The sequence below is a fragment of the Neophocaena asiaeorientalis genome, unplaced genomic scaffold (assembly GCF_003031525.2).
Source record: "Neophocaena asiaeorientalis asiaeorientalis breed wild unplaced genomic scaffold, Neophocaena_asiaeorientalis_V1.1 scaffold781, whole genome shotgun sequence".
Classification (NCBI taxonomy): Eukaryota; Metazoa; Chordata; class Mammalia; order Artiodactyla; family Phocoenidae; genus Neophocaena; species Neophocaena asiaeorientalis.
The window spans coordinates 374,924-394,924 of record NW_020172994.1 but is presented as its reverse complement, the minus strand read 5'-3'; the positions used below and the strand labels follow the sequence as shown (position 1 = coordinate 394,924).

Sequence of the window (20,001 nt, the reverse complement as noted above, 5' to 3'; positions counted from 1 at the left end):
TAGGCCATAGGTCAGGAAGTATCAGTACTTACTGATATGATACAATGGTGAATATTCCACAAAGCCCAGGTCCAGAAGTCTGAGTTGTTTAATTCTTTTCATGCTTTGTCACTCTTTAGCTCTGGGACCTTGAGGAAGTTATCTAGGACATTTACTCCGTTAAGTGCAGGCTACACTAAGCCAATGGGTCTTAGCACTTAGCCCTTTTTACATCTTAGACTTTTGTTAAAGGTTCTAGATCCAATCCTGAGAAGTACACACAGAATATCAGGGATACATACTCTCCTCGTTATATCTGGCTCTCAAAAACAGGCTGTTGGCAAACAATGGAAACAACCCAAATGCCTTTCAGGAGTTGAAAAGACAGGCAAAATGTGTATACATACAATGCAATATCATTCAGCCTGAAAAAGGAATAAAGTTCTGACACATGCTACAAGATGGATTAACTTTGAGAATATTATGTTGAGTGAAATAAGCCAGACACAAAAGGACAAACATCGTATGGTTCCACTTATATAAAATATCTAGAATAGACAAAATAATACAGAAAGTATTATAGATTAGAAGTTATTGGGAGGGGAGGATAGGGAGTTATAGCTTAGTGGTTGCACAGGTTCTGTTTGGTGTAATGAAAAAGGTTTGGAAATAGACAGTTGCACAACATTGTGAATATAATTAGTGCTACTGAATTGTACACTTAAAAATGGTTAAAATGACGAATTTTATGTTACATATATTTTACCACAATTTAAAAGAACTAATAATGTAATATACCAAAACCCACTGAATTGTATACTTTAAATGGGTGAATCATATGATATGTAAACTAGATCTCAAACTATTAAAAGGAAAGCCATTGGAGATTATATTTGGAAAATAACATTTATAAGAATAGGTTAATTAACAGACAATTCATATGGCCTTCCTACTTCCCTTTCTGTATCTTTCCTCTAGTTTTGGCTTTTTCTGCCAGCTACAGGTGGTTTATTTGAAGCCCTGCATTGAGGCACTCCAAACTTAATCTACTTTTTATTGATATGCACACTGCCCCCCGTTTTCATTATTTTATTTTTTTCCTATTCTCATCCTCCCTTGCCTCCCTCAGACCCACATTCTAATTTCTTTTTCATTTAGTTAATCCATAAGCAGGTTAAAGTCATGTTTGTATACTAAACATGGCTAGGTCTGTTTTTCTTTTGAGGTAGAAATTAGCCAGATTCTCTGGCTATTATCTTTATTATCTGGTTCTTGTTGATGTTAACCAGTGTATTGTTTGTACCTCGGTGTTTTTTTAATAGGATAAGCTTTAATAAAGATCTTGATTGAAATATTTGACTATGACTAAATTTCTTTTACTTAAAAAAAAATTTAGTGGAATATTTAATGCGATAGTTTACTATCATGTACATACTGTTTGTTTTGTAAGATGAATCAGCATAAAGTAATTAGCTTAATCTACATGATCCAGTTGATGTAAATTACTTTTTAGTTTGATAGTTAAATATTCATAAAGTGACCACCTATTCTGGTTTTTAATGATCTTTACCCATGTTTCCTATTGCATATAGGTTGTCTATATGTAGGATGATTGGGGTCAATAAATGAGGGCAAAATGCAGACCATTTAACTTTTCATAAGACCGTGCTGTTCATAAGACAGTGCTGAAATGTAGGTGACATCTAGCAGCTTAATAAAATTTTGAAATGACTTGTGGAATGTGAGTTTAAATTAGTTATATAATTCTTAATTTGTAAGTTACTTTGCCATGTAAGTTACTTATTGATATTACAGGTGTTTTCTCATAGTAGTTTCTGACTGTAAGAATATATTTCTAAAGGTTCTAGGTAGATTAAAAGATGAAGAAATTCGATGTCGAAAATACTTACATCCAAGTTCATATACTAAAGTAATTCATGAATGTCAGCAACGAATGGTAGCAGACCACTTACAGTTCTTACATGCAGAATGTCATAATATCATCCGACAAGAGAAAAAAAATGGTAAGTGATACCAAACATCAATGTGAATAGAAATTAAATTATAAACCCACTTTTTACATCATCTTCCAGCTACCTTAAACTTCCAACATATTTAAGTAATAGTCTCTAAAATATTCGATATGCCTTTTTACAGATATTAATAATCTATTTTAAAAGATTGTTTTAGAAAAGTGTATTTTCAAACTGTATTCTAAAGTCAAAAGAAAAACTGGGAAAATATGTTTGCACATTTTTAAAAATCACAGGGGCTAATTTCCTAAATACATTAAGTTTCTAGTAAATAAGAGGAGAAAAGACAAAGAACATGAAAATGAAATATAAATAGATTTTAAATATATGAAGATGCTCAGTCTCACTCAAAATAAGGGAAATACAAAATGAAAATACAATGAAATGTTAACAATAAGCAGTGAATAAAATGGAATTTTTTAGAAAAAAGCAATAAGGATTTTTAAATAGCGGGGAATAAATGTAACAAGATATGTGTCAGACCTACACAGAAAACTAAACATTCTTGAAAGCAACATTGATTTATAGATCCAGGGCAATCTTCTCAAAACCCAAGATTTTTTTTTAAACTCTGAAACTCTGAAAGTTATACTTACTCTTCAAGACAATTTTGAAGAGCATGATGCGAAAACTGCGGGATAGCATGACTTGTAAAAACCACAGTAATTAGGAATATGAGGCGTTGGTGCAAGGATAGGCAAAGAGACCAATGGAATAAAATAAAAAGCCAAGAAATAACCCATACATATGTAGATACTTCATTTAAGACTAAGGCAGCCCTGCAGAGCAGTGGGTGAAGGATAGTGTTTTGAACACACAGCGCCAGGTCCGTTGGATATCCATGTGGGAAAAAAGCAAAATTTGATCTCTACCTCAAACACCATATACAAAATCGATCAATTCATTTTGGGCTTTTGATCTCAATGTAAAGCAGTAACACTTCCAGAAGATAATACAGGAGAATAACTTCATGACCTTGGAGGTAGAGAAAAATATTTTAAATAAGACACAGAAAGCACTAACCACAAGGAAAGATTGATCAAGTTGACTACTTTATCATTAAAAACTTTGGACCATTAAAAAACCATTAAGACCATTGGATCATCAAAATAGCATCACAATGACAGTCATAGGACAAAGGAGCCAAGAATACACAATGGGGAAAGGACAATCCCTTTAATAAATGTTTTTGAAAAAACTGGACAGCCACATGCAAAAGAATGAAACTGAACCACGGTCTTATATCCTACATAAAAATTAACTCAAAATGAATTAAACACTTGAACCTAAGACCTGAAGCCATAAAACTCCTAGAAAAAAACAAAGGCGATAAGCTCCTAGACATCCGTCTTGGTGATGATTTTTTGAATCTGACACCAAAAACAAAGGCAACAAAAGCAAAAATAAACAAGTGGGACTCCATCAAACTAAAAAGCTTCTGCACAGCAAAGGAAACCATCAGCAAAATGAAAAGGTGACCTACTGAATGGGAGAAAATATTTGCAAATCACTTATCTGATAAGGGGTTAATATCCAAAATATATAAAAGACTCATACAACTCAATAGCAAAAAGACTGATTAAAAAATGAGAAGATCAGGGCTTCCCTGGTGGCGCAGTGGTTGAGAGTCCTCCTGCCGATGCAGGGGACACGGGTTCGTGCCCCGGTCTGGGAAGATCCCACATGCCACAGAGCGGTTAGGCCTGTGAGCCATGGCTGCTGAGCCTGCGCGTCCGGAGACTGTGCTCCGCATCGGGAGAGGCCCGCGTACCACAAAAAAGAAAAGAAAAGAAAAGAAAAGATCTGAACAGACATTTTTCTAAAGAAGACTTACAGATGGTCAGCAGGTACATGAAAAGGTGCTCAACATTATTAATCATCAAGGAAATGCAACTCCAAACCCCAGTAAGATACCACCTCACACCTGTTAGCATGGCTGTTATCAAAAAGGCTAGAAATAACAGATGTTGGCTAGGATGTGAAGAAAAGGGAACCATCGTGTACAGTTGTGGGATAAAAATTAAAAATAAAACTGTGATGTGATCTAGCAATTCTACTTCCGGGCATTTATCCAAAGAAAACAAAAACACCCCAAAAAATATATGAACCCTGTTCATATATGTTCATTGCAGCATTATTTACAATAACCAAAATAAGGAAACAACCTAAGTGTCCATTGATAGGTGAATGGATGAAAATACACACACACACACACACACACACACACACAGAAATATCAGTCAGCCATTAAAAAAAAAAAATGAAATCTGCTATTTTGCAACAACATGGATCATCCTCGAGGGCATTGTGCTAAGTGAAATAAGTCAGACAGAGAAAGACAAATATCGTGTGATCTCACTCATACATGGAATCTAAAAAACAAAACGCATGAACTCATGGATATGGAAAAGAGCTTGGTGGTTGCCAGAGTCAGTGGGGATGGCTGAAGGGAGTCAAAAGGTTTAATAACTTCCAGTTATTAAAAAAATAAGTCATGGGCATGTAATAATGTATAGCATGATGACTATAGGTAATAATACCATGTTGCATATTTGAAAGTTGCTAAGAGAGTAGATTTTAAAAGTTCTCGCAGATATCGTATAATAACGCTTATGTGTGTAATCTAGAAAAATGGTATAGATGATTTTATTTACAAAGCAGAAATAGAGACACAGAGGTATGGATACCAAGGGAGAAAGGGGTGTGGTGGGAGGAATTGGGAGACTGGGATTGACACATATACATTATTGATACTATGTATAAAATAGACAACTAATGAGAACCTACTGCATAGCACAGGGAACTCTACCTAATGCACTGTGGTAACCTAGATGGGAGGGAAGTCCCAAAGGGGGGAGATATCTGTATGTGTATGGCTGATTCATTTCTTGTGCAGTGGAGGCTAACACAACATTGTAAAGCAACCATACTCCAATAAAAATTAATAAAAAAATAAAATTAAAAGGTTCTCATCACAAGAAAAAAGTTGTAAATATGTACGGTGACAGATGTTAACTCGACAGATTGTGGTGATCAGTCTGCAGTGTATACCAATATCATTGTTATAAACCTGAAACTAACATATGTCAATTATAACTCAAAAAGAAAAAAAAAAGGCTGTCATACGGTTATATAGTTGCAATCCCTGAAAAAGGTTTATGTCCAAAATATAAAATAGTCAAGAAGTTTGAACAGGCACTGCAGAATAGAGGTTATCCAAATGGCCAATAAACATATAAAAAGGCTCTCAATCTCACTAAAACAGAGGAATGCAAATTAAAACCAAACTAAGGTATCAGTACTTAGTCACATTTTGATATAAAATGAAAAAGACTGAAAATAATAAGTGTGTGGAAGTATATAGAGTAACAGGAACTTGTTATATGTTGGACCTAGAGTATAAATCAACAAAACCACCTTGAAGCACTGCCAGTGAGTGACTGCTAATGCTGAGCAAACACATCTCTTGCGGTCCAGCTGTTGCTCTCATAGGTGTTCAACCCCCCACCCAAAATGCATGCACACATGCACAAAAAGACATGCACAAGCATGCTCACAGCAACATTGTTTGTAATAGCTCCAAACTGGAAACAGCTCAAATGTCCAGTAACAGCAGAATGAATTAAAGTACTGCATATTCACACAATAAAATATTATAGGAGAGTGAAAAGGAACACATTATAGCTTCATACAACACAGGTGAACCTTATGAACATGTTGAACCAAAGAAACCAAACATGAAAGAATTGTATGATTTCATTTGTATAAATGGTTCAAAACAGGCAAACTGAACCTGTGGTTTGGTTTAGTTTAGTAAGTAACTAATCTGTCACGACAGTGATTACCGTGGCAGAAGAACAGGAGGGGTAGTGATTGGGAAGAGGTATGAAGGGGACTTCTGAGTGGAGGTCACGTCTCTTTCTTACTGTGGGTGGTGATAACTTTGGGAGGGGGGTTCACTCGTGATAATTCATTGAGATATACACTTATGGTTTGTACATTTTTCTGTGTGTTATACTTCAGTAAAAAGTTTAAAATAAAACCCACTACACTGAGATATCATTTTCCACCTCTCAGTGCAAAGATCACAACATTTGTTGGCAAGGGAGCTCCTGGCCACTGGGAGCTCTGTCTAGAAGGTCCTTCTGCAAGACTAAGCTTTGCATGGCAGTCCCACTTCCAGGGATTTATACTGCAGATATTCTTGCCCATATGCAGGATTATTAATTATAACATTGCAATATCAAGAGATTGAAAACAACCAAATTCCCATCAATTGTTAAGGAATTGTTGTAATGTAGCCATAAAGTGGAGTGCTAAGCAGTTGTAAAATATGAGGAAATGCTTTGTGTACTGATGTAAAAAGATCTGTAAGTTAAAGTGTTGTTTATAGTACCTGAAATACGCTACCCTATTTGTATAAAAAGGGGCAGAGGGAAGAATAGCGTATTTGCTTGAATGGGTAGGAAACAGCTTTGAGAAGATACTAAACAACCACAACGTTGCTTTCCCAGGGGAAGAGGATGGGGTGATTGGGAGAAAGGTGTGGGGATCTGGCTCTGCATACTCTTCTGTAATTCTGCATTTGGAACCATATATTACCTATTATATTAAAAACATTTTAAAACTATTTGGAAATTTAATAATAAATTTCTTTTTCCCCTCAGACATGGCAAATATGTATGTCTTACTCCGTGCTGTGTCCACTGGTTTACCTCATATGATTCAGGAGCTGCAAAATCATATCCATGATGAGGGCCTTAGAGCAACCAGTAATCTTACTCAGGAAAATGTGAGTTACATAAGGAACTGGAAAATTTTTCTCTTAATCAGATTATCATGGAGTTTTTCTTTTGACTTTACTGTTTAAAAGCATGAAAGAAAAGTCCTACCATGCCAATAAATGAAACGTCTTTATTAAAATGTTCAAACCTAGAAGTTGTTGGACACATTTTGGAATTATCAATTATTAGAAAATCAGTGAATAAGATGAACTTCCTACACACTGTCATGTTCATTTAGCAATTGTTAATTAATTTCTCACAGAAAAGTATGTTTGCTGTTTCTTTTTTTTTTAATTAATAATTAATTTTTGGCTGTGTTGGGTCTTCGTTGCTGCGCGCTGGCTTTCTCTAGTTGCGGTGAGCGGGGGCTACTCTTTGTTGCGGTGCGCAGGCTTCTCATTGCGGTGGCTTCTCTTGTTGCAGAGCACGGGCTCTAGGCGTGCGGGCTTCAGTAGTTGCAGCGCATGGGCTCAGTAGTGTGGCTCGCGGGCTCTAGAGCGCAGGCTCAGTAGTTGTGGCTCACGGGCTTAGTTGCTCCGCAGAATGTGGGATCTTCCTGGACCAGGGCTCGAACCCATGTCCCCTGCATTAGCAGACAGATTCTTAACCACTGCGCCACCATGGAAGTCCCTGTTTGCTGTTTCTAAACAGTCTTGTTTCTGTGTAACTGGCATTAATGTTTAGTTACTTGTAGTGGTAATGGTATTAATCAGTGATAATATAGACAACTTACAATTTCATTTCCTTTTACATACCCTGGATTTGATAGCCCGGGAAGCAAATTTGGATTAAAACTATCTTCCCTAAATATATGCTTACTACCCAAAATACCCAGCAGTGACCTTCATATCATTAATCCCCATCTTAAGAGTTCCGTGCCATTTAAATTACTGTTTACAATAAGGTGTCTTCTATCAAAGTGTGTTCCTATTGTCAAATTTTGTTGGACCACCTTCTTTGTTTTTACTAGTGATGCTTGACAAATAAGATGGACATGACATCACATGTCACTTCTCTTTCCTATGTAGAGCTGTTTGCTCCTCGTGTGATGCAGTGATCTGTGTATAGACCTCATTGTTCAGGAGCATTTATTAAATGCTGATCTCCTTAGTTGTAGATTTATTTGTCTTTGGCAGATAATTCTTAGATGTTATGTCCTGCCACAGTAATGCATAAGCTTTCCCATTTTTTGTAAAACTATTAATTTATATTGCTTAGATCTAATAGCCTGTATTATTTATTAGGTTTCTTAGTTTATATTAGTTTTACAGATTCAGGGTGTGGATTGACATTGGGCATAGAGGCATAGAGTTTGGTGTCAAGGCCTGGGAGATGCAAATACAAGAGAATGCGTTTGTAGGAGACTCAGATGATTTTAGCTGACTTAGAAGTCTTAGGTCTAACTTCATAGTTATCTCCATTAAGAATGAAAACTCACTTTTGCACTACTAGGTATTTCTTCTCTCTGAGATGTGGGGAACTGTACTGCCCAACTCTAGGGGTCTCAATTTTCACAGATAATGGCTTTTTAACTTCTCTCTCTCTCAGCCTTCAGTGCCTTTGAAGGCCGTTTTTATTTACATAATCCTCTATGAAAGTGATAGGCCTGGTAGTTCTGAGATTGTATCTTGTTACACTTAAGATACAGAATTCCAGCACCAGAGAGAAGTGTTTTTTCCATGGGTTCTTCTAGCAGAGGAACTACAGTCCTGCATTTCCAGTGTTGAATGACAGCTAATTTCAACATCAAAGTTTTAGATTTTTAAGACCGTCTTAGCTAAAAACATTTTTTGAGGGTGTGTGTCGTATGTAACGTTATTTGCTTAGGGAAAACTTTACTCTTAAACAACTCTTCACTAAGCCAGATTATACCCTTGAACTTCTTAAAATGTGGTTTTGTACTTTGTATTTCATATTTTTAGATGCCAACACTATTTGTGGAGTCAGTTCTGGAAGTACATGGTAAATTTGTTCAGCTTATCAACACTGTTTTGAATGGTGATCAGCACTTTATGAGTGCGTTGGATAAGGTAACTTTTTAATACATATATTCTTATCTATATATGATTTTCTTCATTTAATCATTATTCTTTAAGGTAGTTTCAGAATTAGGGCTTCTAATAGTGAGATTTCTAGTCTGGAGATGGAGATTCACCTTAACCAACCAATTTCATAGTGAAAGTCAAAATAGAAGTGTGTAACTTAACTTTTAAGTGAGTAATTGAATGATTGAATGCTTGAGTTATATGGGAATTGAACTTTCGATGATTATGCTATAAAAGGAGACTTGTTAATACACTAGGATGTTCTGAAAAATACATGTATAATTTTAATATTCTTTAGTGCTCATTTTTCCTTTGAATATAATACTTAGGCTATAATGAATAATATTTGAAAGAAAAGTAAATATTATATTTTACAAATTTTTAAATTTAAATTTGCCTACATGGTTGTTGTAAGATTTTTGAAAATATAGTCTTATTTTATGTGTATTCAAATATCAGTAATGAGTTATGAAGAGTATCTTTCAGTAGGAACAGGATTATATGTAATCATTATATAATTACCATGAGGGACACAGCGAGAGGAGTTTACCCTGTGTTAGATATGACAACAGTATTAACAAACTACCCCCAAAATGCCATGTTTTATGTGGGGTAGTAATTTTTGGACGTACAGATTATAGCATATATAGAGCTAGCTGTGTTTTTACCCTATTAATGGTGGCTAATTCCTGGTCTGTCTTCTATATAGGCCCTTACATCAGTTGTAAATTACAGAGAACCCAAATCTGTTTGCAAAGCACCTGAATTGGTAAGTTTGATGGTTGCATAAACGTAAACATATGAAAAATCAGCATTAGAAAATGAAAACTGAGGTGAATGTCAAATTAATTTGTTTTTGTAGCATTTTTTTAAAAAGTAGTTGAAATTAATTATTAAAAATAAAAACATATCAACACTGTATATCATTTGGCTTTTATTTAAGGAATGCAGTAGGTCATGTCGGTAGCCTTTTGTTAAGAAATAATTGAAGGAGAAAATATTCCATTTTGCAATGTTTGGGTTGGAAAGTATGACTGCTTTAAAATAATTTGCATTACTTTACATGGAGATTTTATTTTATCTGAGATCTAAAGGGAATTTGATGAAAAATCTTTGATAACCTTTAAAGGAAACTTGCTTACAAGGTTGTTGTGAGATTTTTAAAAAGTACTTATGTAATGTCAGAAATGACAGAACTGCTCAAAACTCACCTAGGTGTTCCATCAAAACTTAATTACTGGGCTTCCCTGGTGGCGCAGTGGTTGAGAGTCCTCCTGCCGATGCAGGGGACATGGGTTCGTGCCCCGGTCCGGGAAGATCCCACCTGCCGCGGAGTGGCTGGGCCTGTGAGCCATGGCCGCTGAGCCTGTGCATCCGGAGCCTGTGCTCCGCAACGGGAGAGGCCACAAACAGTGAGAGGCCCGTGTACCGCAAAAAAAAAAACCACAAAAAACTTAATTACTTATATCAGTGCTGTATTGATCATTCAGGGTTGATTAGATTTTTTACTGTTTATAGTTTTTTAAAAATTTCCCTGATGACATATGTTTCAAGTTCTTTAGTGCATGTCCATGATTATTAAAACATGAGCTTGAGGATGGCAAAGACCGTGATCTTATTTTGTGTTGTTGCCACTGTGCCTTTGAGAAGGGCCCTCTGAAAGCGTTACTGTCAATTTCTATTTGAGCTCGCTAAGTACTGTGACAACTTGCTGAAGAAATCAGCCAAGGGGATGACAGAGAATGAAGTAGAGGACAAGCTCACGAGCTTTATTACTGTCTTCAAATATATCGACGATAAGGATGTTTTTCAAAAGGTAAGTTGTGAATTGAGAGGTTTTATGTGTCAGCTTTATTTTTGAACTTTAAATCATCAGAAAGGAAGTAATCTTTTAAAATATTTTTTAATGTAGTTCTACGCAAGAATGCTGGCGAAACGTTTAATTCATGGGTTATCCATGTCTATGGATTCTGAAGAAGCCATGATCAATAAATTAAAGGTACTGTAGGCCTTTGATATGATAGTGTCCTAGAAATTATTCCACTAGCATACAAAGATGTTCATTGTAGCAATATGAGTAATAACAGGAAATAATTCATCAACAGTTGACTGGTTAAATGTAAAGTGGTGTAGTCTCATGGTGGGATATGAAAATGCTGTATTAAAGGACAAAGTCTCTCTATATGTTGATATAGAATCATCCACAAGATAAAGTGTTAACTTTACAAAAAACTTGTATTACGTATAAATGAACACACCTAAAATATTCCTTTAAGTACAAGTTTTGTGGAGTGCATTTGAATTTCAGTTCACTTTTATGTCATTTTAGCTTACACACTGATGAGATAAGCAGTTGCTAATTTTATTTATCCTGAGTTATTCAGTAGTTGATAATTTTCCTGTATGGTATACATTGAATATGTGGTCCTTTTTAAATATACCAAAAATAATTTACCCTTTAATTTTTAGAGGTAATGTTAACAAAGCTTTTTATATCCCAAGATTAGAGATCCAAATTTTCTGACCTGGTGATGGCAGAGTTTTGAATAACTTCAAAGAAATAGATTTCTTCATTACTCAGTTAATGGTGTTAAAAGTCTGCCTCAGTACCCTCCTTTTTAACAAATATTCCCAGTTATCTTTCATGTGTATTTGATACTATCTGTAAACCTTACAAGGTATCATCTTAACATTCAGTAGTGGAGCATTTTGTAGTATTGAAATGATATACAGATTTATAGAAAAGTTCTTGTTTTAAAGGTAAGTTTGTTGTTTCATAAATATTTGTTTTCATTCACTTATTTAATCTGCATTAAAAAAAAGGAATATTTGAAAGGTTTTGAATGGCTGCTTTGGGTCATGAATAATACAGGCCTTTGGTGTAAGTGTACAAGCAGGACCTTTGACCATAGACCTAGCAGTAGCAAAGCATTCTTAATAATCAGTATGGTTTATTTTTGTTTTTAAGTCATATGTTTTTTTAAAACTTTCTTTTACAGCAAGCCTGTGGTTATGAATTTACCAGCAAGCTACATCGGATGTACACAGATATGAGTGTCAGTGCGGATCTGAACAATAAGTTCAACAATTTTATCAAAAATCAAGACACAGTAGTAGATTTGGGAATTAGTTTTCAAATATATGTTCTACAGGTATGAATATGTGTTTCATTGTGAGCATTTACTAACCATTTCAAATACTCTGATACAAATGATTAATAGATTGATGCCTGATTACCTTTCTTTCAATCAGAATATTATAGCTTCTAAAGTTATATGTTATATTGATCTGGAATGAACTGTGCCTTGATAGTAATGCTGGTGGGTTTTATCAGCATTTTGAGGAAGGAGAAAAAGGTGCCTTAGTTGCTTAAATCATTTTATAAACATTTACTTTCAAGTGAGATGTTTAACTATTTGACTTTTCTCCTTCTAGGCTGGTGCATGGCCTCTTACTCAGGCTCCTTCATCTACATTTGCGATTCCCCAGGAATTGGAAAAAAGTGTACAGATGGCAAGTTGGCAGAAAATATATTGGAAGACCTAAGGAATTTTAATAATTATCTTCACATTATATCACTTTAAATATTTCTCCAAAGTCTTGAGGGCTCACGTGATATAAAAATATATTCACAAATTATTGTTATTCTGCCTTGTTATTGTTATTCTTCCTCAGTACCCTCCCTAAAAAGGAGGGTACTGAGGAAGACTGTAAATTATTGTAGTTTCTAATATTAAAACTAAAATGCTAAGGGTGTCAGTTCTTTGTCAAAGCATGTCTCTTATTCTTAGTAAACCTGTTATCTGTCTTAAGTAGTTCTAAATTACAAGGATTTTGATATTATAAGAAAGTTTAGAATCCAGTACTTAAAACAATCATTTTCTAATTTTTCATTTGAATATTGAGCCATCTTTATAATTCATTTATCCCTTATAATAGTTATTTTTATTCTGGGCTGTAATTTAGGTAAATATATGTAGAATGTGAAATATTCTAGAAAAAATAGATTGAAGCTGGAAAATTCAGGTAAAAATGGCTTTAAAGTGTGACTGGATAGAAACCATAGACTTCTTTCCCAAAGCTTTTAAAGAGACTGTGGAGACTACATCTTTAACAGCTGTTGAGATGTAACTTGTACCATACGGCTTAGTCATGTAGTCTTGTAGTCATTGTATCAGGCCGCTGTAACAAAATACCACAGCCTGGACAGCTTATGAATGACAGAGATTGATTTCTTATGGTTCTGGAGGCTGGAAGTCTGAGGCCAGGGTGCCAGCATGGTGGGATGAGGGCCTAAGCTGACAGACTTCTTTCTGTGTCCTCACATGGTGGAAGGGGCTAGGAATCTCTGTGGGGTCTCTTTTATAAGAGCACTAATGCCATAGATGAGGGCTCCATCCTCACGATCTAAGCACCTCCCAAAGGCCCCACCTTCTAAAACCATCCCATTGGGCGTCAGGATTTCAATATGAATTTGGGGAGACACAACATTCAGGCCACAGCACTATACAGTTCACTCAAAGTGTACACTTTCATTGGTTTTCAGTATATTCACAGAGCTTTGCAACCACCAGCACCATTTTAGAACATTTTAATTACCCTAAAAGAAAGCCCCTACGTATCAGTAGTCACTCCTCGCCTTCCCCAACTCCCTCCCCTCTCCCTAGCCCTAGGCAATCTGCTTTCTTTCTCTGTAGATTTGCCTGTTCTGGACATCTCATACAGAGCTATGTCACACGTGCTTTTGTGACTACCTTCATTCACTTTGCAGAAGAATGTCAAGGTCCATCCATGTTTGAGTCTGTGCCAGTAGTTCATTCCTTTTTATTGCCAAATAATATTCCATTGTATGGAGACACCACATTTTATTTATCCATTCATCAGCTGTTGGACGTTTGGGCTGTTTTGACTTTGGGGTGTGTAAGTAATGCTGCTATGGACATTCACGTACAAGTTTTTGAGTGGATGAGCATGTTTTCGTTTCTTTTGAAACTGACCCTTTTTGATTCTCTAACTCACCAAAGGAGGCTTATCTTTTAATAGTCTTTTACTTGGGCAGTAACTTGAGGTTGTGAACCAGTGAGTTATGCATATGTTTATGAAGTTTAAAATGAAAATGGTATTTCATTACACTATTTACTAGAGATGTTCACAGTGTGTAGTTTGAATCATTACATTATGTATGTATGTTATTTTTGCTTCTTTCAAAATAAGGATTATAAATCAAGTAACGCAGTGTAAGCTCCGGAATCATAACTCCTGATTTTAAATGTCTGCTCTTCCGTTTACTGTGCTCTGTGACTTTGTTCAAATAACTTCCGAATTTTTTGTTAACCGATAATACTACTACTCAGAGTGTTAATATGAAGATGAAATATGTAAAGCGCTTAGTCTGGTATATAAGAAGTACTCAGTAAATGCTGAAAGTAGAAGTAATAGTTAATAGTGATAGTAGTGGTAATAGCAGAGTAGCCAGGTAGATTTCAAGATACCACGCATAAGGTGGACTTTCCGAATAGGAGTCTAATTTAGGGCTTTCAGCGTCTTTGAAAAGGCATGATAGTGCAAACCATCTTAGAAACTTCATGAAGAAGAGCATTTGTTTGGATGGGCAGAATATGATCCCAGGGCAGGGGATGGGGTAACCAGGTGTAAAGCACTTTGATGTATTTGTGACCAGGCAAGAGAAAGAAAACTGACCCCTCACCTTTGACAGTCTTAAACCTTATTTCTTCTTAAGAGCCTGCTTTTCCAGTCGAAATTAAGGGACAGGGTGGGGGCTGGCAGAACTAAAATCTCCTTTAAGTTTGTTATTCTTCTCTTTCTTCTTGAAATAATTATTTGCCAGTAATTATTGGAGTACTGGAATCAACCCCTTAAACTCTGTTTATTAACATATGACCTTCCCCAGGTTCCAGTGTCCTCATTTACAAACTGGAAGTGGGTTTCTTTCTGACTGTAAATTATGATTCCAAGCATATCATTCTCTCAGTTTGGACTTTCTCTAATTACCAGTAGAGGGAGTTTGTCCTTACATTTCTCCTAGTAAATCCAAGTTTTCAGTCACATAAGAATGAAAATCCATCTGTGTATTTAATAGTGTACATTTTTTCACATGTAAATTAATTCCCTTTGCTTTAATGGTCGTCTAGATATTTCCCATCTTTCCCTTAAATATAGCTGTTTATCAGAAATCACATCCATTTTACACGTATCTTAAAACTATGGAAATTAAGCTTTAATTGAAAGCAATTTATTTTGGGGACTTCTCTGGCGGTCCAGTGGTTGAGGCTTTGCCTTCCAGTTGGGGCAGGTGGGGACGCGGGACGATCCCTGGGTGGGGAGCTAGGATCCCACGTGCCTCGGGGCAGAAAAACCAGAACATAAAACAGAAGCAATAGTGTAACAAATTCAATAAAGACTTTAAAAATGGTCCACATTAGAAAATCTTAAAAAAAAAAAAAAAGTACTTTATTTTGCATATTAGACCAGTATATCTTAAATCTACTTTTGTACCTGGTCCACAAACCTGAATAATAACTAAAGAAATATAAAGTAGTGTATATTAGTGCAGCTCTCTGTTTGAAGTGAATATGCTCATCAAATATGAAACATTCATTTTTAAGGCCCCTTGAGTTTCAATTAATGCCCTCAAATGGTATTTGAAAGATGCTCTCTGTTAGCCTGACTATTATAACTATTAAGCCTGACTTTAACATGAGAAGTTTAGTCAAGGTATATTTATTACTAATAAACTTTGATAACACAGTTATTTAATGATATCATTAAGCAAGATGTTACAACTTTTGTCTTTCAATACCAGATGAATTGATACTACTCTCATTTGGAACTGAATCTTTTTGTTCTTGACTAGCTATGGATATGAGAATCTTTATAATCAGATTTTAAATTTAAGGATAAAGGAATGCTTTCTTTGGCATATTGATATCATCAATAAAACTTAAATGATGGTACTAGTTGCTAGGGCTATAAAGAGGTAAAGCATGTGCTTTCAGAGCTTGGAATATACATCCTAAAGCTAGTTTTGCACTTACATAATTTATAAAGGGCATTTTAAACTTTGGTTTTCTCAGTTTCAAAAATGTTTTATTTTGCTTTTGTCCATAAATTCCTTATAAATGTTTCATAATTACAAATTGTATAGTAGTAATTGAATTTTATTGACACCCAGGGAGATTATTAGTCAGAGCATACCTCTGGGATCCTTTTATGACATACTTTGATTTTTTTCTCTGTCTAGATTAGGACCAGGCAGAAAATCATAAGTATTCCCGGTGCCAGTCATTTCCTATGTATCATGCCAAGGGGCTGGTGAATTTGCTCATAGAGGAGAATGCTGCACCATTGGAGGGAAAAAATGCTCAAGTTTCAGCTTCCCAGGACTATCTTGGAGTAAATTGCTAAAAGAATTCACCAGTTCTCCTGGCTGGCAGCTGTGAACTTTTGTTGTAAGGAGTGGGCATAGTGCAGCTTACAGGTCAAATGTTGCTGATTGCTTTATTTAAACTGCATTTTGAAAGTACAGAAAGTAAAGTTTGAAGTACAGATAAAAGCTTTAGGTATACTACATATGGCTCGTCATGCTAAAAGTATGTCCACAATTCTGAATTGTGATGTGATGAATATATTTATTTTTCAGTTTTATGTGGAAGTTGAGTTTTTACCTTTTTTACATTTCAGTATCATTTTCTCGCTGTAGATTATGTACTAGCTCTTTAGAAGATATGAACTCTCTATTTTTTGGACTGATGTCCTACATTCAATCTGAGGGAGGAATTTTTAAAATTTTAAAGCTATGTTAATAGAATGTTAAATTTAATTTTTCACAATAATGTCAACAAAAGATACAAAGACAGGCCTCTGAAGCTTTGCTTGTATTAGTGTTTGTATGTGGAAGTTAACTCGTGGATGTCACTTTTGGAGTGATCACTGATATTATTCAACCCGTCCATTCAGCAAGGGTATATGTTGGCAAATAGGAGACTAGAAATGAAGGTTTGATTTATATTTTCATGTTGAAATGCATATGGTAGTGGTTTTGGTCAGGGATCTTATTTATAAAGTCCAAATTGATATCATTCAAAATGATAATTTCTGAATTTATACAAAAAGTTAAATTTGCAGGGCTGTGGTTTGGTGGAAAGAACCACAGACAGGGTTTTAAGTGAAAAGAGCTGGCCTGATATTTATATGATCTTTGTCAGGACTTGCATAGATGTGTTTTCTCATCTGTAAAATGAGTAAATATACCAGATGGGCTCTAATGTCTTCTCTAACATGAATTTTTTTACTTTTTTAGTGTAGTGATAGCCAAGTAAGTTAGGTTGTAGAAGCTGAAAATAATTTGATTCCTTTTTTCTTTTTTACAGTTTGAATTATTTTACAGCCAGCATTTCAGTGGAAGGAAACTTACATGGTTACATTATCTTTGTACAGGTAAAATGCATTTAATTATATCTAGTTTAATGAAATTTACCTGATATGATTATGTTAAAAATTTGGAAATCGATTTCATAGGCCCTAATTATAGTTGTTTTTTTCATGATGTTAGTTTTTAACGTTTTCTTTTTCATCTTCCTTTCTGGTTACCATTAAAGCAACTAATAATGAAGTTCAAATGAAGCACTTTTTTTCTTTTAATTTGCATTCCTTTTATTATGAGTAAAGTTGAGCATGTTTTTATATGGTTAAAGCAAGTGCAGCATTTTTAATAGTGTTTTATAATTATGCTACTTATAAGGAGTTTCTGAATTTCATAATGGTTTCCTATATTTCTGTAACAAATCACTTTTTATAGATACTAGGAATTTTATTTAGAAACCCAGGCTTGATGAAACATATCTTAAAAACCTCTTCTCTCTAGATATGGCAGATATCCTCAAAAATTTCATTAACTATTATAGCATCACAAGGAGACCTAACCATTTGATTTTTATTTGTGGTACTGTAGTGAACGGCAGTAGTAAACGCTTTTTCCAGAATGTCCCAATTAACTTCCAGTACTTTCCAGTTTTAGAAAAGTTTAATCAAAATCTAATCAAAAAAAAAAAAAAACAAAACAAAACAAAACAAAAAATCTAATCATTTCCTTAGCTTCTTCCTGGAACAGTGGGGTCTACTAATTGGAAAGTAGGATTAATACTTTGAGTGATTGGAGCCTCTATTCAGTTTCTCTAAGCTGCCTGAAGATGTTAGCCAAAGCAAACACTCAGAATTTCTCTACTTTTGCTAAAGCTATACTTTGAAAAGTACATTGAGTCAACTTTCTCTTTGTATAAGAGGGAAAGGATGGCCATGTATGTTAATGTCTCTTAGAAATGGTACAAGAAAATCTGATTAGTTGCCATACCTTTATTTAGAAAATTCACTCACCTAAGAGAAATTTCATCTAAGTAGTTTCTTGTAAGTACCATTTATTTGACTACTTTATATTTGGAATATGATGTCTCATTTTGTTAGTAATACATATTAGTACATAATAATTAGTACATAGTAATACATATCTTTACAAGTTTATGTTTATTGAACAAATTGGGCATTTTAATTTTTTCAGTAGTTTGTGAAATAAAGAGATGTTCATTGATATTCTTAGTAAGTGGTCGCTTAGTAGTTGGCCTTTAATTTTACATCTATTGTGAATTTTTTATATTCTCATTTAGTAAATATAATTGATTTTAAGGAAAAAAACATTGCTGGACCAGTGTTTTAAGGTATTTGGATTAAGTTTACTTTTACTTCCCCTAAATATCTATCTTGGGGAGTTTAAACTCCTTTGCATTACCTCAGCAATAATCATTCTGTCTCCTAAAGTAGTTTTAATGAGGGATTTACTATTTTGGTGTTTGGCAACTAGTTATATATTCAGATTAAGACATTATTGGTGAGAATACTTCTTTGGTGGTCCTGTGTACTTGTGTTGCATTACATCAGAAGGCACATGGTGTCAGACTGTCGCACTGTGAGAGGCAGTAAAGTGGTCACTTGGTTGATTGAGGTGATGTTTCCATTGTGAGGAGACTGTTTCCCCTTTTCAATTAGCAGGTGATCTGAGGGGTGACACTTAGGTCCCAAATGAATACCATCTTCCAGGAACAACTGTATCTGATGGTTGTAGCATCCACTGGTGATCATTGCTTGAATCAGTTATCTTCTTCCTGGTTGCAGATCAGTGGTACTCTGTCATGCACTCAGCATTTAGTAGCTGACATTCTTCTGTAAAACAAACTTTCCCTTAGAGACTAGGTTGCTGATAGGTAGTAGAGGAGTAACTTGGATTAAAGTATTGTGAGAGTTCTGCCTACTCTTTATTTCTGGTAATTGTTAATTACCAATTCAGTTATGGTTGTCTGATTTTTCAAGTATGTATGTATTGGAATGTTTTATTCTAGCTTGGAGTTTCTTAAAGTTTGTCAACCTATTCTGAAGGTTAAATGACCTCTGTCATTTTCCTTTTCTATTTACACAGCAGTAATTAAGTGAATCATCCAGATTTGGGATTTCCTTCCTTGCCCCACGTGTTCCTCCACCCCTTCCCCAGTCTTTCCAGCCATTAGCTGAGTAATAAGAGAATGGTGCTGAAAAAAAGTGGAAAGAGGTCCATGTACCCAGGCACCGATAATTTATTGAAAAATAGCAAGAAAAAGTCATAAAACACAACTAACAAGTTTTCCTGTTTTTAAGGGATGCAGAGTGGATTTGATATCAGTAAATGATACTTAGACCCCTTACTTGCATTGTCTCCTAATGCTCTTTGGGTTCTTGTGGCAGAAGCCTCATTCTGTTTCCAAACCCATGGTAGTACATTGCAACATCTGTGACAGCTAGGTGATGGTCCTAGCTTAATCATATAGGTGCTTGAGGCATTATTTTATACTTGTTTCTGGGATATGATTAAGGAGTCATTGCACAAATGGTGTAATGCAGTTTACATGATTTTTTTTTTTTTTTTGCCTCTCACCGCGTTTCCTAAACTTTAATGTTGAGATGAGGCTCTTAAAGTGCTCTTTATACTAATTGTTAGTAGGACAGTCCTAATGACTGTAGTCTACTTAAACTCTACATGACTTGGATATTCCAATTAATTAAACTTCCTTTCATGAAAATTCAGAGATTAGGAATTTTTTCTCTAGGTGTTCCTAT

The 20,001-nt window shown here is 35.0% G+C and overlaps 1 protein-coding gene across 3 annotated transcripts in view; it reads left to right on the top strand.

The window, feature by feature from the left end:
- CUL2 (cullin 2) overlaps positions 1-20,001 on the top strand; it is an 81,411-nt gene that overhangs the window by 54,029 nt on the left and 7,381 nt on the right. For all 3 annotated transcript variants that reach the window (XM_024742281.1, XM_024742280.1, XM_024742279.1), the window contains exons 9-17: positions 1,841-2,003; positions 6,680-6,804; positions 8,719-8,826; positions 9,551-9,610; positions 10,529-10,657; positions 10,754-10,840; positions 11,841-11,993; positions 12,277-12,354; positions 17,232-17,298. In XM_024742281.1, coding sequence (XP_024598049.1) covers positions 1,841-2,003; positions 6,680-6,804; positions 8,719-8,826; positions 9,551-9,610; positions 10,529-10,657; positions 10,754-10,840; positions 11,841-11,993; positions 12,277-12,354; positions 17,232-17,298 — 970 coding nt within the window. The remainder of the gene's footprint in view (positions 1-1,840; positions 2,004-6,679; positions 6,805-8,718; positions 8,827-9,550; positions 9,611-10,528; positions 10,658-10,753; positions 10,841-11,840; positions 11,994-12,276; positions 12,355-17,231; positions 17,299-20,001) is intronic.